The 26,294-nt window shown below is 43.5% G+C and overlaps 1 protein-coding gene across 4 annotated transcripts in view; it reads left to right on the top strand.

The window, feature by feature from the left end:
• Positions 1-17,127, top strand: part of LOC122542640 (circularly permutated Ras protein 1-like) — a 117,537-nt gene extending 100,410 nt beyond the window's left edge. For 3 of the 4 annotated variants that reach the window (XM_087978141.1, XM_087978140.1, XM_087978142.1), the window contains exon 18: positions 16,596-17,127. In XM_087978141.1, the coding sequence (XP_087834267.1) occupies positions 16,596-16,923 (328 nt within the window). In that variant the 3' untranslated portion in view covers positions 16,924-17,127. The remainder of the gene's footprint in view (positions 1-16,595) is intronic. The other variant, XM_043680633.2, reaches the window with a different exon arrangement.
• The last annotated feature ends 9,167 nt before the right edge of the window (positions 17,128-26,294 follow it).

Here is a 26,294-nt window from a genome sequence, read left to right as displayed (position 1 = left end):
TTGTCTCTGAATGCTGATTTGCTAATTTCTCCTTAATTAATTTCAGTGGTCCTCTCACTGCATGCTCAAATTAATTCAAATAGTCTGAATGTAGTTGATTAATTAGCTGCATCTCTAATTGCAAAAAATACAAATGGAATTCCTTTATCTCAGTCCTTTGGATTCTTTTCACTGTCGGCCCTTTACATGGTCTTTTAAGTTTAATGCCACCATTCTGATGCTGCCAACGATTCAGTTAATTTAAATCTGTCCATAATTTCCTTGATTAACTTTGACGTAAAATTTGATCCTTGGTCTGATTGTATCTCTTTAGGTAGTCCGTATTTAGTTTAAAACAAAATTGAGTGACTCTTCTATAATCCTTTTAGCCTTGATATTTCATGGAATTACCTTAGGAGACCCAGTAGACACATCCATTTTGATCAACAAATTTTGATTCACACTTTTTGTTTTAGGGAGAGATCCTATGTCATCAATTAAGGCTCTTGTAAAAAGTCTCTCAAATGCTGGAATGGGTATTATGTTTGATTTGATTTATTGGTGTCACTTGCACCTAGGTACAGTGAATAGTTTGGTTTTGCATGCAGTACCGGCAGATCATACCATATAAAGTGCATAAGGTGATAGAACAGAGCGAAGAATACAATGTTACAACTGCAGAGAAACTTCACAAACAGTGAGATCAACATTAAATTTAAAATTGAGAGGTCCATTCAGAAGTCTCATAACAGCAGGGAAGAAACTGTTCTTTAATCAGTTGGCTGGGACGGGAGGGGTCTTTAATGTTGGCTGCCTTTCCATGGCAACAAGAAGTATAGATGGAGTCAGTGGATGGAAGGTTGGTTTACATGATGCACTGGGCTGTGTTCACAACTTTTGTAGTTTCTTTCGGTCCTCAGCAGAGCAGTTGCTGTACTAAGCTGTGATGCATCCAGATGGAATGCTTTCTCTGGTGCATCTGTAAAAATTGGCAAGAGTCTTTATGGACTTGGTGAATTTCCTTAGCCTCCTGAGGAGGTAGAGGCATTGTTGTGCTTTCTTGACCGTCGCATTAACATGGGTGGACCAGGACAGATTGTTGGTGACCATCACTTTCAGGAACTTGATGCTCTCAACCATCTCCACCTTGGCTACATTGTTGTTGACAAGGACATGCCATCCACTCAGCTTTCTGAAGTTAATGCCCAGCTCTTTCGTCTTGCTGATGTTGAGGGAGAGATTGTTATCTTCAAACCACACCACCAAGCACTCAATCTCTTTCCTGTATTCTATATCGATGTTGTTTGAAATCTGGCCTACAATGGTAGTGTCAGCAGTGATATTATAAGTGGAGTTAGGACGGAATTTGGCCTTACTGTAAACTCATGACTGGTAGTTGAGTAAGGGGCTGAGTAAACAGGCTTGCTTGACACTGGTGTTGAGGATTGTCATGGGGGAGGTGCTGTTGCCTATCCTCACTGCGGTCTGTGGGTCAGGAAGTCAAGGATCCAGTTGCAGAGGATCCAGAGGAGACTTCGGAGTTTGGAGATTAGTTTGGTTGGACTTCGAGTTGAAGCTGGAGCTGGAGCCAATTAGTAGGAGCCTGATGTAGGTTTCCTTGTTATCTAGGGATGAGTGTAGGGCCAGAGAGATGGCATATGCCATGTACCTGCTGTGACAGAAGGCAAATTGGAAGATATCAAGGCAGGTTTGGAGACAGGAGTTGATATGAGCCATGACTAACCTCCCAAAGCACTCCATAGTTATGGAGGTCAGAGCCCAACAGGCAATTGTGACTGAGGCACACTGCATGACTTCTTTTTAGTACCAGGATGATGGTTGTCTTGAAGCAGGTGAGACTTCAGGTTGTAGTAAGGAGACATTAAAGATGTCAGTGAATACTCCTGCCAACTGATTTGGGCAGGATTTGACTGCATGGCCAGGACTCTATCTGGAGCAGTTGTTTTCCATGGATTCACATTGAAGAAGGCCGATCTAATGTCCACAACTGTGACTGAGGGAACAAATGCATCTGAGACTCTCTAGGCAGGTGATATTGCGTCACTGACCTACTGTTCGAAATGAGTGCAAAATGCATTAAACACACTAGGGAGGGGTATAGTTTTGTCCACTATTCTGTTCTATATCGCTTTGTGGCCCATTTTGTCATGAAGGCCTTGTCACAAATGGATTGGTGTCTGTGTGATTAGTTTGGGTCTTTAGCTTCATGTGATATTGCCTCTTTGCGTCTCCAACAGCGTAATGGAGGTTATATCTAGATTTCCTGTAAAGGTCAGGGTCATCTGACTTGAACGTCACATACCTGGACTTCAGTAGAGAATGGATAATTCATGCTTTCCAGTTGGGGAGCATTCAGATGAATTTCTTCAGCACACAGTCTTCTACACACTAATCAAGTTTGTGAAGTAATGGTATATCCATTCAGGTTGGCCGCTGAGTTGTTGAATATGACCCAGCCCACTGATTCTAAGCAGTCCCATAGACACCCTTCCAGCCTCAGACCAACACTGCGCTGTTTTCTGTACTGGGTTCTCATGCTTCAATTCCTGTATGTAAGCTGGGAGGAGGAGCACAGAGTTATTATCTGATTTTCCGAAATGCAAATGGGGGATGGAACGTTCAGCATCTTTGGTTGCATTGCAATGGTCAAGGTTATTCGGGGCCTCTGGTGGATCAGGAGACATAGAACAATACAGCACAGAACAGGCCCTTCGGCCCACGATGTTGTGCCGAACATTTGTCCTAGCTTAAGCACCCATCCATGTACCTATCCAATTGCTGCTTAAAGGTCGCCAATGATTCTGACTCTGCCACTCCCACAGACAGCGCATTCCATGCCCCCACCACTCTCTGGGTAAAGAACCTACCCCTGACATCCCCCCCTATACCTTCCACCCTTCACCTTAAATTTATGTCCCCTTGTAACACTCTGTTATACCCGGGGAAAAAGTCTCTGACTGTCTACTCTATCTATTCCCCTGATCATCTTATAAACCTCTATCAAGTCACCCCTCATCCTTCGCCGTTCCAATGAGAAAAGGCCTAGCACTCTCAACCTATTCTCATACGACCTATTCTCCATTCCAGGCAACATCCTGGTAAATCTTCTCTGCACCCTCTCCAAAGCTTCCACATCTTTCCTAAAATGAGGCGACCAGAACTGCACGCAGTACTCCAAATGTGGCCTAACCAAGTTCCTGTACAGCTGCAACATCACTTCACGACTCTTGAATTCAATCCCTCTGCTAATGAACACTAATACACCATAGGCCTTCTTACAAGCTCTATCCACCTGAGTGGCAACTTTCAAAGAGCTATGAACATAGACCCCAAGATCCCTCTGCTCCTCCACCTCACTAAGAACCCTACCGTTAACCCTGTATTCCGCATTCTTATTTGCCCCTCCAAAATGGACAACCTCACACTTGACAGGGTTGAATTCCATCTGCCACTCCTCAGCCCAGCTCTGCATCATATCGAAGTCCCTTTGTAGCCGATAACAGCCCTCCTCACTATCCACAACTCCACCAATCTTCGTATCATCTGCAAATTTACTGACCCACCCTTAGACTCCCTGTTCCAAGTCATTAATAAAAATTACAAACAGCAAAGGACCCAGAACTGATCCCTGCGGAACTCCACATGTTGGTGATATCCTGGTAGCACACTTTTGAGGTTAGCCTGGTCGAAGTCATCTGTTGCAATTAACAAGACTTCAGTATTTTGTCTCAAATCTATTTGTAACAGTGTATATTTTATCAAGTGCAGTCTTCACTTTTGCATGGGTTAGGATGTATAGAGGAACCTCGATTATCCGAACGAGATGGGCGGGCAGTATTTTGTTTGGATAATTGATTATTCAGGTAACTGATTCAATGTCTCTCCTCTGGGACTTGGAGTTTTCTGAAGTTTTCTTTTTCCTTGCTCTGCCTGCCTTGCTCCCTCTCTCTGTCTCAGGGTTTGTTTCTGAGCAGATACACACTTGTGTGAAAGAAACCTGAAACATTGCTGAAGCCTCCGCCCGTTCCCCCCATCATCAGTTCAATGGGATGGACAGAGTGAGCACTTGCTCGGTCCACTGCCTGTTCAGTAGACGGGGTAACTGCACACCGCCGTGGCCCCGCCCCTGCCCTGCCCCCCACCATCACCACCCTGCTATCCCCGGAATGGAGACGGCAGCCATACTGGACACTAATAACAAGATTGCTGCTGCCTTTGGGGGATGAGTCTCAAAATAGCGAAGGCGTGTGCATACACACGCAAATTTTTACTGCAACCTTTTGACAAGTTCCACCTTTGCCCTGTACAGGACAATGCTGGAGAGATTATCTGGAGAAGGGGGGTTTAGGGTACACCCCTGTGTAGAACTCCAGGGAAAGTGTGGGGAGAGAGAGAGGTCAAGGGGTTAATCATTTGGAGATGTTGCCTGGGCTCCCATCGATGTCCAGGACTGTTTTTGGCAGCATTTCAGTAACTGGAATTCACTTTTAAACATTGTAAACAAAAAACACGATCAGTGTTGGTAGCACCTCTTTGATGTAATGTTTCTATCGGGACCTTCAGATCTTCGGATAATCCAAAATTCAGATAATTGATATTCGGATAATCAAAGTTCCTCTGTAGTCTGCTGTCAAGATTGTGGAGGTGAACTTGCACAGCAGGTAGTAGGGATGGCAAGTCAGTGTTAGATATTCTAGGTCAGAGAAGCAGTAACTCGTAAGGGTCACCACATCTGAGCACCAGGAGGTGTTGATTAGGAGGCAGACCCCACCACCCTGTGCCTTGCCTGAGGACACCATTGTAGTCCATACATTGTTTAGAGAAATCTTCCAATTGTAAAACACAGTCAGGTGTAGAAGGAGTGAACTATTAAGCGTGCTAATTTTATCACTGCCTAGAGATTTCTCACATGTATGAGATGTCCAGCCACATCTTTATACAGCCCAGGCTAATCAAAATGTTTTTGTATTTTGGCTTGAGTTTTTCTTAGACTGAAATTACCTCCTACTGGCAATGCAAATGCTACCTTAACCACTTTCTATAACTTGCTGGTAATGCAACTTGAATGTGTGATGGTCTCTGTTTGCCTGTCCTGACTTCAGTTTTAACATTATAACATTCTGGGATACACTCTGATTCATGTTCTGTATTTGCTTTTTGATACAACTGCTTTTATCTTTCCATATTTCTGTTATAATTCCTCTAACTTCTCTGAACTAAATATATCCACTTTCTCCTTCACCAGTCCTTGTTTGTTCTCAACCATTCAGTCAAAATAGTTTTTGATAATTGAGCTTCACTTTCCTTACCTTTACTCTTTGATTTCTCCTCCTGTTTTAACTGTGGCTTTGTGACCTTGTTACCACACAGTCAGGAGAAATCCCAAGATATACTTCCTGTAACACCTTAGTCGTCTGACTTTCCATTGACTTTTCGACTACTGTAGACGTCACTGCCACCTGTGATCTAGCTGTCATTATCACGGATAAATTGTATTTCCAGAAGAGAGTTTCTCTATCACTCCCACCATCAATTCACTCTTTTTCACCTTATATCATGGAACCATGAATTCCACATATCACCATCTTTTTGGCAATACTCCTTCTGAACTGCATGTCTCCTCATCTCTCACCATCAAGATTGACATGTTCCCGTATCTCCTAAAATTTTAATTTCTCTACCTACTCCTCCTGGTACACATTAGTAAACCTTACCCACACAGTAAATTCTTTAAAGAGATCTCGCACTTTCGTCTCGACCAACTGTTGACCAGACTTTTTTGCTTCATCTGCAGTCTCCTGTACCACTTGAATGAACCCCATTGGCTTATCCAGTTTTACCACCTCTGTCTTCCTAATTTTTTTTCTAAATCGCCAACATTGCAACTTCATGTTTCAAACCTTTTTGAAGTGAAAGCACCTGAGGTTTAATACTTCTATTCCACACCACCACCCCCCGCCCCTGCCCCTGCCCCGCCCCAGTCATGCGTTTCCTTTTTAGCCTGTGGTAAACTATCTTCAATGAGATCTCCTTTTCCCTTGCCACCTGAAGATCTCTCTTTTCTCCAATTCCTATCCCTCTCGGATTAATGTTGGAAGCCAAACGTTGATTTAAGAACTAACTCATAATCATTTACCATTCTGCTGCTAACAAAGGAAAAGCATCCTGTCTATTTACCCTACCCGTACCCCTCACGATTTTATAAACCTCTATAAGGTCACCCCTCAGCCTCCGACGCTGCAGAAAAAAACAGCCCCAGCCTATTCAGCCTACCCCAATAACTCAAGCCCTCCAACCCTGGCGATATCCTTGTAAATTTTTTTTAAACTCTTTCAAATTTGACAAGATCCTTCCTATAGGAGGGAGACTAGAATTGCACACACTACTCTAAAAGTGCCTAACCAATGTCCTGTAAAGCCGTAAAATGACCTTCCAACTCTTATTGTCTATGCACTGATCAATAAAGGCAAGCATATCAAATGCCGCCTTCATTATCCTATCTGTCTGAGACTCTTACTTTCAAGGAGCTATGAAACTGCATTCCAAGGTCTCTTTGTTCAGGAACACTCCCCAGGACCTTACCATTAAGTGTGTAAATACTGCCCTGTTTTGCCTTTTCAAAATACAGCAATTCACATTTATCTAAATTAAATTCCATTTGCCACTCCTTGGCCCATTGGCTCATTTGATCAAGGTCCCGTCGTACTGTGAGGTAGCCTGCTTCACTATTCCCCAACATTCTATATCTTCCATATCCTTCTCCATAGTAAACTCTGATGCAAAATACTCAAGTTAGTATCTCACCCATCTCCTGCGGTTAAACAGACAGGCAGACTTGCTGATAGTTATGAGGCCTTATTCTCTCCCTAGTTACCCTTTTATCCTTAATATAGTTACAAAATCTCTTTGGAGTCTCCTTAACCCTATTTGCCAAAGCTGTCTCATGTCTCCTTTTTACCTTGCACTTTTGGTGTCATCTACAAACTTATTAACCATACCTCTTATGTTCACAACCAAATCATCTATATAAATGACAAAAAGCAGTAGGACCCAGCACTGATTCTTGTGACACACCACTAGTCATAGGCCTCCGGTCTGAAAAGCAACCCTCCACCAACACCCTCTGTTTTCTACCTTCGAGCCACTTCTGTATCCAAATGGCTAGTTCTCTCTGTATTCCATGTGATATAACCTTGAAAACCAGTCTACCAGGTGGAACCTTGTCGAATGCCTTACTGAAGTCGATGTAGATCATGTCCACCATTCTGCCCTCATCAATCCTCTTTGTAACTTCTTCAAAAAACTCTATCAGGTTAGTGAGACACAATTTCCCACATACAGAGCCATGTTGACTAATCCTAATCAGTCCTTGCCTTTCAAAATACATGTAAATCCTTTCCCTCAAGACTCTGTCCAATAAACTTGCCCATCACCAATATCAGTCTTGCCAGTTTATACTTCCCTGCCTTTTCCTTACTGCCTTTCTTAAATCATGGCACTACGTTAGCCAACCTCCAGTCTTCTGCCACTTTGGTGGCTATTGATGATGTAACTGTCTCAGCAAGGTGTCCATTAGTCACTTCCCTGGTTTCCCACAGAGTTCTAGGGTACACCTGATTAGATACCAATAATTTATCCACCTTTATGCTTTGTAATGTGTCCAGCACTGGACATTTTTCAATACATCGTTATTTATTTCCCACGTTCTATATTGCCCATGCTGTCTCCTTCTCCATAGTAAGCTCTAATGCAAAATAGTTAGCATCTCACCCATCTCCTACAGTTCAACACAGAGGCAGACTTGCTGATCTTTAAGGGGCCCTGTTCTCTCCCTAGTTACCTCTTTGACCTTAATGTATTTATAAAATCCCTTTGGATTCTCCTTAACCCTATTTGTCAAAGCTACCTCACATCCCCTTTTAACCCTCCTGATTTCCATCTTAAGGATACTCCTACTGCCATTATACTCTTATAGGGATTCAGTCCATCTCTGCTGTATATTTCTAACATATACTTCCTTCTTTCTCTTGACCAAAACCTCAATTTCTCTGGTCATCCAGCACTCTCTTTAAGTACCAGCCTTGCCCTTCATCCTAATAGTAACATGCTGTCCCTGGACACTTGTTATTTCATTTTTGAAGGTTTCCCATTTTCCAGCCGTCCCTTTACCCTGGAACACAAAGCTGCCAGTCCTGTCCATCCCTGAGCCATGTCTCTGTAATTACTCTGATATCCCAAACCCATGTTCCCAGTCATGCCCTCAGTTTATCTGCCTTACCTGTTATGTCTCTTCTGTGGCTTTGTCCCTGCCTGCTCTGACTGTTTGACTTACTCCTTTTCCCAATTGTACCAGTCTCAGACTGATCTCTTTCCTCACTATCTCCCTGGGTTCCCCCACTCCTCACCCAACATACCCACGTGACCAGTGGCCATTTCCTTTGGTTAGCCACTTTCTCAAATGAAATGACAGAGACTTCTATGTCCTTTTTGTTGAACTCAGGTAATGGGTTGGATGTATTTAAACAGATCTCCACTAGGCCTTCGGCTACGACAGGTTAGCTCGTCATCATTGTTCTAATCACTACTCTCACTTTTTAACTTCATCTGCACCATTTTAAGTTAACTTGCACTTTCCATTGCCAACTTCTGAAGTTCAAAATCTCTCTTTAATCCTTCCTGCTCCTGGGGTTATTCTTTCTGTTTCTTTTTCTTCTGCTTTCAATCATAACTCAAACTGTTTCATTTCCATATTCAAACTATTTTAATTATTTTGCTCTTTGTTTCATTGCAGTTATCTCTATCTCTTTTGCTTTGTCTCTCATTTTTCCTTGCCATTGCTTCTAATTTAAACTGCTTCATTTGAATTCAGTTGAATTTTAGCCATTTCCAAATATTCCGATTGCATTCCTGGCAATTGTGAATGCTGACCTATTGCTAGCATTATCTCCCGTTTCCTCATGGATGAATACAACTCCAACTTCAGCCTATCTGCCAATTCTAAAAGCTTTGCCTGACTCACCTTCAGTGAACCATCTCAAGTGACTTCTTCCAATTCCAGGAAAATCTTAGCCACTGAAAGAACCATTATTTCCTAAATTATTGTTGTTCAAGGCTTCCTCTGAAGCTAAACTTATTGGTGTTCTCTAATCATCAGATCATTTCTTCTGTTTATTAAATTTGTTCTTCTGTTTAAAACTCCATTTGGTTTAAGTACCAAGCACCAAGGTGCCAAGCAGCAGTTTGGGATGTCTGGTGATTGTATATCACCTGCTTGTCCATCTTCTCTCTCTCTCTCATTTCAACACTTACTTTCAGACTGAGTTGGAGTAATGCAAAAGCTCAGAGAATGGATGGTAACAGAAATGTCAGCAATTGCCTTCAAATATTTCTCCATTTCTTCTAAAACTGTAATTTGGAAGTTTTTCAATATCCATCATCCTTTCAGGCAGTTTATTCCAAATCACAACAATTCAGGGTGAAAAAATTTCCTTGTATCATCTCTGGTTCATTCGCTTTTCATCTGAAATAAGTGCGCTGTCATTACCAACCCAACTGGAAAAAGCGTAATTTACTGTTGAATACCAAAATAGAGCCATTAATCTTAGCGTACAGAGGCTAGTCCCAACCCAGGACAGACCATTCTGCAGACCTTTCCTACTTTGCAGAATTGTTTTGAAACCAAAGGAAGGTAAAGTCACATCATTTGGAATCTGCTTTTTTAAAATTCTAGGTGTGTTTTTTATTTTTTGTTTTTTTTTAATCCAACTTGCAGAGATGTTATGACACACCACTGGAGCAGGTGGGACTTGAACCCAGGCCTCCACAGCCCAGAGATGGGGACACCAGCACTGAAACAAGGGTCCTTACTTCTGCTTTATAAATATTTTCTAATCAATTCTTCAAAGATGCTATTATACTTGGAACAGGTGGGATTTAATAGTCCTAGAATCATTGAAGAAAGGATTGGGAAGGTGATTCAGGAGATGAGTGACAGTAATAGGGTGGTTGTTATGGGGGACTTTAACTTTCCTGATATTGATTGGGAAAGCTATAGCTCAAGTTCGTTAGATGGGTCAGTGTTTGTTCAATGTGTGCAGGAGAGTTTCCTGACACAATATGTAGACAGGCCAACAAGAGGTGAGGCCATACTGGATTTGGTTCTGGGTAACGAACCAGGCCAGGTGTTAGAATTAGAGGTAGGTGAGCACTTTGGGGATAGTGACCATAATTCGGTGATTTTTACTCTCGTGATGGAGAGGGATAAGTGTGTACTACAGGGCAAGAATTATAGCTGGGGTAAGGGAAATTATGATGCGGTGAGGCATGACTTAGGATGTGTGGCTTGGAAAAGTAGACTCCAAGGCAAGAGTGTAAATGATATGTGGAACTTGTTCAAGGGGCAACTATTGAGTGTCCTTGATAATTATGTACCTGTCAGGCAGGTAGGAAAGGGTCGTGCGAGGGAGCCGTGGTTTAATAAGGAATTGGAATCCCTTGTTAAATGGAAGAGGGCGGCCTATCTCAAGATGAGACGTGAAGGTTCAATTGGGGCGATTGAGAGTTATAGGGTAGCCAGGAAGGACCTGAAGAGAGAGCTAAAAGCAGCAAGGAGGGGACACGAAAGGTCCTTAGTAGATAGGATTAGGGAAAACCCTAAGGCTTTCTATAGGTATGTTAGGAATAAAAGAATGACTAGGGTAGGAATAGGTCCAGTCAAGGATAGTAGGGGGAAGTTGCGTGTGGAGGCGGAAGAGATTGGGGAGACACTGAATGAATACTTTTCTTCAGTATTCACTCAGGAACAGGGCATTGTTGTCGATGAGAATACTGAGGCACAAATAAGTAGAATGGATGGCTTTGAGGTATGTAGAGAAGAGGTGTTGGAAATCCTGGAAAAGGTGAAAATAGATAAGTCCCCTGGGCCTGATGGCATTTATCCTAGGATTCTCTGGGAAGCAAGGGAGGAGATTGCAGAGCCATTGGCCTTGATTTTTATGTCCTCTTTGTCTACAGGAGTAGTCCCAGAAGACTGGAGGATAGCAAATGTGGTTCCCTTGTTCAAAAAGGGGAGTAGGGATAGCCCTAGTAACTATAGGCCGGTGAGTCTCACTTCTGTTGTGGGCAAAGTCTTAGAGAGAATTGTAAGGGATAGGATTTATGCACATCTAGATAGGAATAATGTGATCAAGGATAGTCAGCATGGTTTTGTGAAGGGCAAGTCGTGCCTCACAAACCTTATTGAATTCTTTGAAAAGGTGACGAAGGAGGTTGATGAGGGGAAAGCGGTAGATGTGGTATATATGGATTTTAGTAAGGCGTTCGATAAGGTTCCCCATGGTAGGCTACTGCAGAAAATACGGAGATATGGCATTGAGGGTGAGTTGGAGGTTTGGATTAGGAATTGGCTGGATGGAAGAAGACAGAGGGTAGTAGTTGATGGCAAAGTTTCTTCATGGAGTGCCGTCACTAGCGGTGTTCCGCAAGGATCTGTTTTGGGACCATTGCTGTTTGTCATTTTTATAAATGACCTGGAAGAGGGGTTAGAAGGTTGGGTGAGCAAGTTTGCGGATGACACGAAAGTCGGAGGAGTTGTTGACAGTGAGGAAGCATGTGGCAGGTTACAGCAGGATATAGAGAAGCTGCAGAGCTGGGCAGAAAGGTGGCAGATGGAATTCAATGTAGCTAAGTGCGAGGTGATTCACTTTGGGAAGAATAACAAAAAGATGGGGTACTGGGCTAATGGTCGGATACTTGGTAGTGTGGATGAGCAGAGGGATCTTGGTGTCCATGTACACAGATCTCTGAAAGTTGCCACCCAGGTAAATAGTGCGGTGAGGAAGGCATATGGCGTACTGGCTTTTATTGGTAGAGGAATCGAGTTCCGGAGTCCTGAGGTCATGATGCAGTTGTATAAGACTCTGGTACGGCCGCATCTGGAATATTGTGTGCAGTTTTGGTCGCCATACTATAGGAAGGATGTGGAGGCATTGGAACGGGTGCAGAGGAGGTTTACCAGGATGTTGCCTGGTATGAAAGGAAAATCGTATGAGGAAAGACTGAGGCACTTGGGGCTGTTTTCACTAGAGAAAAGAAGGTTTAGGGGTGACTTGATTGAGGTGTACAAGATGATTAGGGGGTTAGATAGGGTCGACAGTATGAACCTTTTCCCGCGTATTGAGTCGGGTATTACAAGGGGGCATAGCTTTAAATTAAGGGGGGGTAGATATAGGACTGATGTTAGGGGTAGGTTCTTCACTCAGCGAGTCGTTAGTTCATGGAATGCCCTGCCAGTAACAGTGGTGGACTCTCCCTCTTTATGGGCATTTAAGAGGGCATTGGATAGGTATATGGAGGATAGTGGGTTAGTGTAGTTTAGGTGGGCTTGGATCGGCGCAACATCGAGGGCCCAAGGGCCTGTACTGCGCTGTATTCTTCTATGTTCTATGTTCTATGGGTCTCCTAGCTCACAGGCAGGGGTGTTACTATTGTGACACAAGAGTTCTCCCCAGGGTCTGTTTTGTAAAGGGCTCAGCTGGGCAGGCCATTGCCTGTTACAAAGGAAACACATACTCAGTAAGCTCCATGGGAGGTTAATTAATAACTCCGATGAACCATGTAGGGATTATCATATGTTATGGACCAGAACAAACCCCCTCAAAATACATCCAAGGAGATATCCTAGACCATGACCTTTTATCTTATTAAAGGCAAGTCTAAGTTGCTGCATTCTAGGCATGAATGGATTAGTCAAATTGCTGGGCTTTAAGCAAAACATACTCTGTTCTTATACCACAGTTAAAATACAAACAAAAATAAAGAATTGGCAAAACATTTAATAAAATAATATTATTTAACGACTACTCAACTATTTCAATAAAGCAGAATCCTATAAACACACCCCTGGCCAATTCAGCAAAGCAGATTTGATCACTTGCTTCTTCCGTCCAGGAGAAAGGAACACCAAAACAATTAATCTCGCAGCAGAGAGAAAGCTCGAGCTTTTTGTAGCAGGGGAGAGAGTTGAATACCATTCTGCTTTTAACACCATAATTCCAATAAAACTGATCTCCAGACTCTGAGACCTAGGTCTTGGTTCCCCCCTCTGAAACTGATCCTTGACTTCCTGACCCAAGGACTGCAATCAGTAAGAATAGGCGACAACACCTTCTCCACCATAATCCTCAGCACTGGTGCATTGCAAGGCAATGTACTCAGCCCCCCGCTCTACGCCTTATACAGTCACGATTGTGTGGCCAAATTCTGCCCCAACACCATATACAATTTTGCTGATGACGCCATCTTTCTGGGTTGGATCTCAAACAATAACAAGACAGAACACAAGAAAGAGATCAAGTGCTTAGCGGCTTGGTGTAAAGGCAATAATCTCTCCAAAGTCAGAAAAATAAAGGAGCTGTTCATTGACTTCAGGAAATAGTTGGAGGGCATCAATGGTGGTGAGGTGGAGATGGTTGAGAGCATCAAATTTCTGAGAGTTAAGATCACCCATGTCCACAAGACTATCAAGAAAGCACAACAAAGTCTCTACTTTCTCAGGAGGCTAAGAAAATTTGGCATGTTCACAAAGACTTACCAATTTTTATTGATACATCATAGAAAGCATTCCATCTGGATGCATCACAGTGTGGTATGGCAACTACTGTACCCAAGACCACAAGAAACTACAGAGAGTCATGAATACAGGCCAGTCCATCATGCAAGCCAGCCATTGAGTCCGTCTATACTTCCCACTGCCTCAGGAAAGCAACCAACATAATCAAAGAGCTCTCCCTCCTGAGTTATACTCTCTTCCACCCTCTTCCATCAGCCAGAAAATATGAGAGTTTGAATACACGTGTGAACAAGTTCAAAAACAGTTTCTTTCTTGCTGTTATCAGACTCTAGAACGGACCTCTCCTATGTCTCTCAGCACCTTCTCTGCAGCTGTAACACTGCATTCTGCATTCTGTTCTGCCAACCTGATCCACTTTGTATGGTGCAATCTGCCTGAATAGTATGCAAAACAACATTTCACTGCATCTTGGTACATGTGACAACACTCAATCAAATCAGTCTAGCAGCTTAAACTCTAGAAACCCCAACATCTTCAACAGAAAGCAAAAATAAAGCCCTGGATTTGTGAGAGCCTGACTCTACCCACTCATGCTTCTTTTAGTTAACTTTTTAAAAAACTTTTACTTCGCTTTCCATGGTACAGACAGCTTGGCAAGAGATTAACAATACCCCTCTTAAAGAAAAAATACAACTGAACAAATCTCTCAAATCACTTACAACCCCTCCGCCCTGCTCTGAGTCAGGAGGCTCCCCCTCGCACCTGTGTTGATGAGTCCACCTGCATGACATTCCCAGTGTATCTATTCCCATTGCTTTCCAGTTCTGGCTGAGGACCATATAATAATCAGGCGAGCATTTCTTCTGTTGAAGAGTCACTGCAGGGATTTTGTTCTCAGTGGCTTGTCTGTTTAAAATAATCACCTCTGTGAGGGTTCCTGCTGTTTATGGCCAAGGTGTTTTATTTGTAATAGTCTCCCTGGCTCAGAGGAACACTCCCACCATGCCACAAGAGCCCTCTGGGTCGACTTTATTTTTTAAATTATTATTTTCTTTTATAGTTAGAAGTGCCGTCACACTCAACTGAGTGACTTTCCAACCCCCAAAATCACCGTTACATTTTGTTTCATTTTTCCCCTCTTCTTTTAATGATTAACCACCAGTAATCACCCATGTAGTCAGCTATATACAGCGCAACCTTGGTTATTGGAATTTGATTTGAATTTCGTTTGAATAATCGATTATTCGGTTAATCGATTAAATGCCTTTCCTCTGGGGCTCAGAGATTTTAAAGTCTGCTCCCTGTTGAGGAGACTGCAGCAGCACACAGTGCCCAGCCCCTGCCCCCCTGCTCCCTTGCAATATGCCCCCCCGCCTCCCCAACACCTTCCGCAACCACAACCCCGTCTAACACCATCCCTGGCCCCAACACCCCCTGCCCCCAACACTGTGCAACACTCCCCCCCCCCCCCCCCCCCCCCCGCTTGCACCTGACCCTGCAGCACCTACCATGCCCCCAACACCTCCCCCCGCTCCTGACCCGCGACCCGCTCCGGCAACACCACCCAGCCCCCCACTCCCCAACCCCGTAGACATCACCTCCCTCTCCACGGCAGCTGGACTGGACACCAGTAACAATTCTGCTGCAGTAGCCTTTGTGGGGTAAGTCTCCAAATAGCACGCACACACAGCCCCACACACAACTTTTTGTGATAGATTCCACCTTTGCCCTGTACAAGACAATGTTGGAGAGATTATCTGGGGAAGGGGGTTTAGGGTTCACCCCTGTGTAGAACTCCTGGAAAAGTGTGGGGAGAGAGAGAGGGCAGGAGGTCAGTCATTTGGAGACGGTGCCTGTTTAATCACTGTAAACAAAAGACGCGATCACTGTTGGAAACATGCCTTTGATGAAATGTTTCCATTGGGACCTCGAGATCTACTTCGGATAATCCGATTTTCGGATAATTGAGTTTCCTCTGTATAAGCAAAGCCCATTGTGAGGAATGCAGCTGATTAAAAAGTGAAGAGGGAAGGGGAGGTAGAGAGAGAATACCTTAATTCAAAACGGAGTTGGAGACAGAAATAAAGCACTGCATCCCATTGCAATGGATATGCTTCTTATTCCCGAACCAACTTATTCAGGGATGGTATGACACACCTCTGGCAAAAATGGGACTGGAGTGCAGGTCTCCTGTTCAGAGGTAAGGACATGCCACAAGAAACTCATTGGTCTGCTTTTTTTTTAACAGAAAGTAAGTTATTTTCTAATCAACATGTTCAGAGTTGTTACTACATATCTTTGGAGCAGGTGGGAATTGAGTCTGGGTGTCCCAGTCCAGGGGTGGGGACGCTGTCACTGTGCTACAAGAGGGCAAATATTGAAGTCCCGGTTGGAAGCCAGCAGGTTTGGTCAGAATGGGGATTAAACCCATGACCTTGCTGTTATCATCTGAGCTAACCCACCAGCTAAATAGTCTATTTATTTCTAATCAATGCATTCAGAGATTTTATTACACACCCCTGGAGGAGGGGCTGAAACTAGGATTCCTGGCTCAAACTATATTTTTTCAATTGCAAGTTAAGATTATTGTCTTTACAGATTGTTCCATCACCATTGGGGTAATCAGCCTATCTGGAACATTTTTTTTCTCCATTTTTAAAATGGATTGCAATCTTTAGACACGACTTCCTTTTATCTAAGATTATTAGACTCAGCAGTTTTCACCTCTACTTTCCTCAACAGTCTAGGGTGATCTCACCAAGATTTGAAAAGAAGACTGCTTGAAATAACCTTACAGGGATGTTGATAAGTACAGTAGTAATGAGATACAGAATATATTTGGCTATTCGTCTGCATAAAGTTAGGTTATTTGGAGTTTCTGCTGGAGATTTAGCAATTATTGAACTGAAGGGCTTTTGTGCAGGTCAGGCTTTTATTATTCAAGCTATAGTAAGTGGCATGAATTATGTAATCCATATGAAACTGGATTTTAATGATAATCTCTATCATTATGCTGTATACCCAGTCTTTTACAGATGACATCGCTAATGTGGCTTTTCGGCTCAAGGCTGCAAAGAAGAAAATGTTCAAGAAGCCGAAGTTCATGGTGCCCCTGTGATATTCCAAGGCATGTTGATGGCTCGAAAAGGCTGCTGACTTCCTCCAAATGGCACCATTTCAATTGCACTAGTTCAAGAAGAAAAACATTTGCTATTTTTTTCAAGGTTACAACAGAAGAGCAAGAAATGCCAACCTTGCAAATAAACTTTATAACCTATAGATTGAATTATATTTTTAAAGAAATCACTGATTATTTGCTGAACATTACCTATAACATTCTTGTCCATTGTTAAAGGTAATCCAAACAATGTTTTATTAAGTTATTACTCCTAAAACAAGCCCCTTTTGAACAGTCAAGAGTTTAGAGTGAATTTTTATTATTGAGTTGCTTCTTTTTGATGTTGCTATTCAATGTGATTTGTTCAACTTTTCAACATAGGACTACAAATTATACTTAGCTGAAAATGTGTTGCTGGAAAAGCGCAGCAGGTCAGGCAGCATCCAAGGAACAGGAGAATCGACGTTTCAGGCATAAGCCCTTCTTCAGGAAGAAGGGCTTATGCCCGAAACGTCGATTCTCCTATTCCTTGGATGCTGTCTGACTTGCGCTTTTCCAGCAACACATTTTCAGCTCAGATCTCCAGTACCTGCAGTCCTCACTTTCTCCTTACAAAGTATACTTAACCCAGAAACTATGGCAGACATTTCCAGTATGTAGCCCTGACTTTTCAATTGCCTATAAAATCTGCTGCAACATTTTAATGAGTTACATCTATGTTAGAAATATGACCTCGAGTACAGTTCTGAAGATGTTAGAGTGATTGATCTGCTTTACATTTTCCCTTTATTTGTCTCCTTTTATTATTCTTTTCAACATGGATCCCTTCCCCTTGTCTTTCTTAATTTTTCACTCGGTCCTTGTCAATGAAGATCAGTTGTCATTACTTGTAGAGTCATAGAGTCCTACAGCACGGAGACAGGCCCTTTGGCCCACACTGCTCCATACTGACCAAAATGTCCATCCACGCTAACCCCATTTCCCTGCACTCGGCCCATATCCTTCTAATCCTTTCTTATCCATGTATTTGTCCAAATGCCTTTTAAATGTTGTTAATGTACCCACCTCAAATGTTTCCACTGGCAGCTTATTTCCATATGCCTACCACTCTCTATAAAAACATTGCCCCTCCGGTTCCCTTTTATTATTTCCCTCTAATCTTAATCTAATGCATTCTAGTCCTCGATTCCTCACCCCTGGGAAAAAGACTGAGTGCATTCACCCTATCCATGCCTCTCATGATCTTATAGACTTCTATAAGATCCCCTTCCCCCAGTCTCCTACGGTCTAAAGTAAAACTCTTCCTAAAACTCAGACCAGCGAGTCCTGGCAACATCCTTGCAAATTTTTTCTGCACTCTTTCCAGTTTAATAACATCCTTCCGAGAGCAAGGTGACAAAACTGTTCGTGGTCACTTCTGATTTGCAAGTATTATCTTTATAGTTCTTGAAATATGTTTTCACCTGAGCAATTGGCACCAAAACAATTTTATACTGAATATATTAATGCTAAGTAATGATCAACCCTGAAATGGCTTAGACTCTGTGGCGATGGTGCTTTAATATTGTTTATAGTGTCAAGTTACTGTCTCATAGTAGTCATGATTTGGAGATGCCGGTGTTGGACTGGGGTGTACAAAGTTAAAAATCACACAACACCAGGTTATAGTCCAACAGGTTTAATTGGAAGCACACTAGCTTTCGGAGCGACGCTCCTTCATCAGGTGATTGTGGAGGGCTCGATCGTAACACAGAATTTATAGCAAAAATTTGCATTGTGATGTAACTGAAATTATACATTGAAAAATTGATTGTCTGTTAAGCCTTTCATCTGTTAGAATACAGTGATAGTTTCACTTCTTTCATGTGTAAATCACAAAACCCTTTTTTTAAAAGTTGCATTCTCAGGTTAGCTGTTAACAATGGTGATAGCTAGACAATATGTTGAAGGTGTTGGCCCTCTGTGTTCTCTGTCTATGACCTGATGTTTAGATTGATTCTAATCTAAAAAGTGAGATTACAGAGTTTTACATAAATTCATGCAGTTTTTGAGCTCAGAGTTCTACATGAATGTATGCAGTTTTTGAGCAAAGTGCAATGTAACTCTGCAAGTACAAATTCACCCCACAAAATATGTGTGCATGTGGGTCTTTGTCTGTGTGTGTGTGTCTGGGGTGGGGGTTGTGAGTGTGAGAAAGTGTGTGTGTGTGTAGTGAGTGAAGAGTGTCTTAAGTCTGTGAGGGGGTGCGTGTGGGAGTGTGTGTCTATAAGGGTGTGTGTGGGTGTCTGTGTGCGCATCTGTGTGTACCTGTGTCTGTGTGTATGTGAGAGTGCGTGTGTGTAGGAATATCTCTGTGTGTTTAGTGCAATGGTGATCACCTGTAATGTGACATGAACCCAAGGTCCCGGTTGATGCCCTCCCTATGGGTACCGAACTTAGCTATCAGCCTCTGCTCAGCCACTTTCCTCTGCTGCCTGTCCCGAAGTCCACCTTGGAGGATGGTCACTCGAAGGTCCAAGGCTGAATGTCCTGGACCACTGAAGTATTCCCCAACTGAGAGGGAACCCTCCTGTCTGTTGATTGTTGTGCGGTGCCCATTCATCCGTTGTCGTAGCTTTTGCTCGGTTTCCCCAATGTACCATGCCTCCGGGCATCCCTGCCTGCAACGTATAAGTTAGACAACGTTGGCTAAGTCACTTGAGTACCTGCCATGTACAAGGTGGGAGGTGTCCCCACGCATAATGGTGGTATCTATGTCCACACTCTGACACGTCTTGCAGCATCCACCACAGGGTTGTATGGAGTTGTCCTGAGAGCCGGGCAGTTTGATTAGATTAGATTACTTTAGATTAGATTAGATTACTTACAGTGTGGAAACAGGCCCTTTGGCCCAACAAGTCCACACCGACCCGCCGAAGCATATACCACCCAGACCCATACATTTACCTCTTCACCTAACACTACGGGCAGTTTAGCATGGCCAATTCACCTAACCTGCACATTTTTGGATTGTGGGAGGAAACCGGAGCACCCAGAGGAAACCCACGCAGACACGAGGAGAATGTGCAAACTCCATACAGAGAGTCGCCTGAGGCGGGAGTTGAACCCGGGTCTCTGGCGCTGCGAGGCAACAGTGCTAACCACCGTGCCGCTACGAACGTTTGCTACGAACAATGATCTGTTTGAGGTTTGGTGGTTGTTTAAAGGCAAGTAGTGGAGGTGTGGGGAAGGTCTTGGTGAGGTGCTCATCCTCATTGATAATGTGTTGCAGGTCATGAAGAACATGGCGTAATTTTTCAGCCCCTGGGAAGTACTGAACAATGAAGGGTACCCTGTCAGTTGCAGCACGTGTCTGTCTCCTGAGGAGGTCATTACGGTTCCTCGATGTGGCACGTCGGAACTGGCGGTTGATGAGTTGAGCATTGTACCCCGTTCTCGTGAGGGCATCCTTGAGTACTTCCAGGTGTCCGTTACGTTCCTCCTCATCTGAGCAGATCCGGTGTATGCTTAGGGCTTGAAGGAGCGTCGCTCCGAAAGCTAGTGTGCTTCCAATTCAACCTGTTGGACTATAACCTGGTGTTGTGTGATTTTTAATTCTGTCTCATAGTGGCATTGACAAGATATTGCATTTCACTGTAGCTCAGTGGATAGTACACTTAACTCTGGAAGATTGAGTATGGAGCGTAGGCTGGCACTCTTTCAATCAGTGAAGGATGTTGCATTGCCTGAGTTATCATCTTTCAAATGATAAACTGAGATGCCATCTGTCTTTTCAAGTGCACTATTTAAAATGTCATAGAGTTCTACTTGTGCCTATCAAAGTCTGACTATTCTAATACTATTATCCTGCACTTGGCCCAATGCCTTACTTGCCTTGGCATCGTAAATACACATCTAAATATTCCTTAAATGTTTTGAGGGTTTCAGGCTCTACCACCTTTGTACGTAATGAGTTCTTGATTCCCATCATCTTCAACAGAACACCCCTGGAGAAAGCTTTCAGACACAAAAATGCCCTTAACCATTGCCCTCTGCTTCTTGCCACTCGTCCAAGTCAAGACCTAATTTTCCAACTTTCCTTGAATCCCATGGGCTCTTTGCTAACAATCTCCCATGTGCAATCTTATTATAAACCTTGCTGAAGTTCAAATATACTAGGCCCAATGCATTGCTTCTATCTGCACACTTGTCAACTCCTTGAAAAGTTAAATCAAGTTGGCCAAACATGACCTCCCCTTAACCAGACCATTCTGATTATTCTGGATTAATTCTTACCACTCCAAGTGCAGATTAATTATATCTCTCAGAATTGCATCCAATAATTTCCCACCACTGAGGTTAGTCTGACAGACCTGTAGTTTCCTGGTTTAACGTTTCTTAGATTAGATTAGATTACTTACAGTGTGGAAACAGGCCCTTCAGCCCAACAAATCCACACCGACCCGCCAAAGCGCAACCCACCCATGCCCCTACATTTACCCCTTACCTAACACTAGGGGCAATTTAGCATGGCCAATTCACCTGACCTGCACATCTTTGGACTGTGGGAGGAAACCGGAGCACCCGGAGGAAACCCACACAGACACGGGGAGAATGTGCAAACTCCACACAGTCAGTCGCCTGAGTCGGGAATTGAACCCGGGTCTCTAGCGCTGTGAAGCAGCAGTGCTAACCACTGTGCCACCGTGCCGCCCACAATTTCTTCTCTTCTTGAATAAGCAAGTTGGGTGATGAACACACAAACACAATGGGATAATTAGTGGCAGCTCTCATGACCAGTCAGCAGTGAAGATACGGGAGAGATAATAAACAAAGCTGCAAGGTTTATGTAATACTTGATGGAAAAGAAGTAAACTACCCCTAACTCTATAAAGCAAGAAATCAAACCGAGCGCAGCCAGTGCCAGCCCTGGAGAACAATCATCACGGACGTGACCAGCCCTGGTGTTGCTGCCCAGAGATTAGACAGCCCTTTTTGGAGAATTCTGGACAGATTCCCCATTCACAGGAATACTCCAGCTGGGTTGTGAGCATGATGCTTTTACTTTGCTTGATTTGTACAAGTAGCTGAAGTTCTGTTTGTTAATCAGTTGTAGTCAGGATAAAGGATGATTGAGTTAGCTAACATGTCTGAGTAGTCTCTATTGGGATTGAAGAACAACAATGGTGACAGAGAAACAGAAAGTGAAGAACAGACTGAGGAGCAGGGTCAGAGATAAAGTATGGGAAAAACGAAGATTGAGCAACAGAGCAGGATAAAGAGGATAAGCAACCCAGGAGAAAGTGGGGACTGCAGATGCTGGTGATCAAATCGAGAAGTGTGGTGCTGGCAAAGCAACAGGTCAGGCAGCATCTGAATGGATAAACCCTTCATCAGGAATGTCGGGGTGGAGAAGGGGACTGAGAGATAAATAGGGTGGGGCTGGGTGGAAAGTAGATGGGAAAGTGATAGGTAGATGAAGTTGGGGGGTGATGGTGATAGGTCAGAGGGTGGAGCAGATAGATGGGAAGGAAGATGAACTGGTAGGACAATTCAAGAGGGTAGTGCCAAGTTGGAGGGTTGAATCTAGAACGAGGGGGTGGGGAGGGGACGTGAGGAAACTGGTGAAATCTATGTTGATGCTGTGTGGTTGGAGGGTGCCAAGGTGGAAGATGAGGTCTCTTACCCTGGAGGATAAGAGACCCAGAGTGATTTTTTTTAAAAATCAGACCAGGAGAAACAGAATCAAGCAACAATGAAAGCAACAGATTGAGGAAACAGACTTTTAAAAATCGAGCGGCAGAAACCAACAAATACAAAATGGAATAAGTAAAGTTAGAGAAAGGAATACTGAGAAACACTGGGACAGAGTCAGAGAAATAACATGATAAACAATGGAAAAAAAGTAACAGGATCAAGTTTGGGAGAAACAGTCAAAGCAACAACTTGGCAGCAATAAAGTGCAGAGAAATGTGGCAGAAATGGATACTGAGAAAGTGAGAAAAAGAAGGAGAGATAGAGAAACCGATTGGGTGAAACAGAGGGTCAGGGTTAGGGTTGAGATAGAGTTAGCTGGGGTCTGTTTCTGACCATCTCTTGTTGACCGTCAGTTTCACAAACTATTTCTGCTTTCAGTTCTACAGCTTCTGTATATACCCCTTAATTTCTGCCCCCCTGATTACTAACCTCAGGGTTGGAATTCGGGTAAGAGTGATAGTCAGGATAAGGGTAAGGGTCAAGGTCAGGAAAATGGTTAGGGTTAGGGTCAGAGTAAACATCAGAGTTAGGGGATAAGGTTAGGGGAGAAGAAACAGATAAGAGTATAAGAGATTGAGAAACACAAAAAGACTGGCAAAAGAATGGCAGGAACAATGAGGAACAGTGACAGAAACAGAATTAGAGTTATGGCTATGGTTAGTGATAGGTTTAGGGTTCTGGTTAGTGTCAAGGTTTGGATTTATTGTCAGGATTAGGTTTAGGCTGTGGGTTGAGGGTTAGGCTTCAGCATTAGAGTTGGGGCTAAGGTTAGGGCTAATTAGGATTTAGGGCTGGGATTAGGGTTAGGTTTAGGGTGAAGGTTGGGGTTAGGTTTACAGTTAGGCATAGGGTTATGGTTGGAAGGTTAAGTTTGGAGGGTTAAGTTAAGGTTACAGTTAGGGTTAGAGTTAGGATTGTAGGGTTACATTTACAGGTGGGGTTAGGGTTTGGGGTAGGGGTGATGGTTAGGCGATAGGATTAGTGTTGGGGCAGGGTGATAGAGTTAGTCTCACCTGTGAGAGGATTAGGGTTAAGTTTGGTCTCACCTGTAATAGGTTAGGGTTCAAGGTTGGGGTTAGGGTGGAAGGGTTAGGATTACAGTTTAGGGTTAAATCTTAAATTTTAAGGGTTGGGGTAGTGTTAGGGTTAGGTTCAGCATCAATAGGGTTAGGGGTTTATGTTAGTGATAACATTAGTGTCAGTTTAAAGGTGAAGGTTGGGGTTAGGATGTAGGGTTAGTATCACATCTTAGGGTTGGGGGTTAGGTTTTGGGTTAGTCTCTTTGTGATAGGGTTAGAGGTTAGGTTTAGGGATAGTGTCAGCATCAGGGTTGGAATGAGGGTTTAGGTGATAGGGTCAGGTTGGGAGGTAGGGTTAGAGTTTTCAGGTTAGGCAATAAATTAGGGGCAGGATTAGGATTTAGGGGTTAGGGTCAGGGTAAAGGCAACTGTTAGGGTGGGTTTAGTCTTACCTGCGATAGCATTAGGCTCAAGTTTAGTCTCTGGGGTTAAGGTTAACTTTAATCTCATCTGCAATAGGCCTAAGATTTAGGGTTAGGGAGTTTTGAGAAGATTTGTAGCTCAGGTTGAGGTTTTGGATGTAGTTTTGCTGGCTGAGCTGAAAGGTTCATTTCCAGACATTTTGTAACCTTGCTAGGTAACATCTTCAGTGGACCTCATGCGAAGCAATGCTGAAAATTCCTGCTTTCTATTTATATGTTTGGATTTCTTTGGGTTGGTGATGCTATTTCCTGTGGTGAAGTCACCTCCTGTTCTTTTCTCGGGGGTGGTAGATGGGGTCTAACTCAATGTGTTTGTTGATGGAGTTCCGGTTGGGATGTCATGCTTCTAGGACATGCATGAGAATTCCTACATCGAGCAAACCTACATTCAAAATTTAGGGTTAGGGTCTAGATTAGAGTTAGGGTTCGGTTTGGGAGGGAGAGTGGATTATGATTTAGTGTTAAGGTTAGGGATAGCATTAGGGTTAGGATTAGTGTTAGTCTCATCTAAGATAGCATTAGGATTTAGGATTAGGTTCATGGTTATGGTTAGGGTTACTAAGGGTTAGGGTTAGTGTTACTAAGGCACCTCGGCATTATTGCAGTCCTCTCCACACCAGCCTAATGTGTGTGTTTGTTTCAGTTGATGTTGTCACGAGCTACTCTCTTTCTCTCTGTCTCTGACTGAACCCCTGATGATTTTCACCCTACACTCTCCCCATGCAATGGTGAGTGAAGGCCTGCAGAGGGTGACATTGTATCACTTTAAATGCACAAGGGAGCAATCAGGAGAGAGACCCAAAAGCTTCCTCCCTCTCACTCTCTATGCAGCAATGTGTCTGTTATGTGCTTGTATTTTCTGTGTTTCTCCCTGTGTGTCAGTATGTTTGTATGTGTGTGCATTTCTGTGTCTGTATTTTTCAGAATGTGTGTTTCTCTATGTGTCAGTGTTTGTATGTGTACATGTATCTATGTCTGTATCAGTGCTTCTGTCTCAGTGTGTGTCTGTATTCATGTGTTTCTGTATTTGTCTGTGTCTGTCTAAATATATGCATGTGTCTCTGTGACTGTGTCTTTGTCTTTGTTTCCATTTGTGTGTCTATCTCTGTCAAACTATCTCTGTGTACATTACAGTGTGGAAACAGGCCCTTCGGCCCAACAAGTCCACACCGACCCACCGAAGCGCAACCCACCCAGACCCATTCCCCTACATTTATCCCTGCCCCTAACACTACGGGCAATTTAGCATGGCCAATTCACCTAACCTGCACATTTTTGGACTGTGGGAGGAAACCGGAGCACACCCACACAGACACGGGGAGAATGTGCAATCTCCACACAGTCGTCTGAGGCGGGAATATGAACCTGGGTCTCTGGCGCTGTGAGGCAGCAGTGCTAACCGCTGTGAGGCAGCAGTGCTAACCACTGTGCCACCGTGCAGCCCACTTGTATGACTCTGAGGGTGACTCTGTGCCTGTGTCTCTAAAACATAGAAGAGCACAGTACAGTACAGGCCCTTTGGCCTGTAATGTTGTGCTGACCTTCTATCCTACTCTAAGATCAAACTAACCTACACACCCTTCATTGTACTATCTTCCATGTGCTTATCAAGAGTCACCCCTAAATATCCCTAATGTCTCTGACTCTACACCCACTGTTGGCAGTGCATTCCACACACTCACCACTCTTTGTGTTAAGAACCTACTTCTGACATCTCCCTTAAAGCTTCCTCCAATCACCTTAAAATTATGTCCCCATGTGACAGCCATTTCTGTCCTCGGAAAAAAGTCTCTGTCTATCCACTCTATCTGCGTCTCATCATCTTGTACTCCTCTATCATGTCAACTCTCATCCTTCTCTTAAATGAGAAAAACTCCAGCTCTCTCAACCTTTCTTCATAAGACATGCCCTCCATTCCAGGCAGCATCCTGGTAAATCTCCTCTGTACCCTCTCTAAAGCTTTCATATCCTGTCTGTAATGAGGTGACCAGAACTGAACACACTATTCCAAGTGTGGTCTAACCAGTATATAGAGCTGCAGCATAATCTTGTGGCTCTTAAACTCAATCCCTCTGTTAATGAAAGTCAACACACCGTATGCCTTCTTAACAAACCTATCAACTTGGGTGGCAATTTTGAGGGATCTATGGACATAGAGATGTACAGCAGGGAAAGAGACCCTTCGGTCCAACACGTCCATGCCAACCAGATATCCCAACCCAATCCAGTCCCATTTGCCAGCACTTGGCCCATATCCCTCTAAACCCTTCCTATTCATGTATCCATCCAGAAATGTTGCAATTGTATGACTTCCTCTGGCAGCTTATTCCATACTTGCACCACACTCTGCATGAAAAAGTTGCCCCCTA

Source organism: Chiloscyllium plagiosum, unplaced genomic scaffold (genome assembly GCF_037043375.1).
Source record: "Chiloscyllium plagiosum isolate Xiang-an unplaced genomic scaffold, Cpla_swu_hap1 HiC_scaffold_33, whole genome shotgun sequence".
Classification (NCBI taxonomy): domain Eukaryota; kingdom Metazoa; phylum Chordata; class Chondrichthyes; order Orectolobiformes; family Hemiscylliidae; genus Chiloscyllium; species Chiloscyllium plagiosum.
This window is presented reverse-complemented; position numbering and strand designations above follow the sequence as displayed.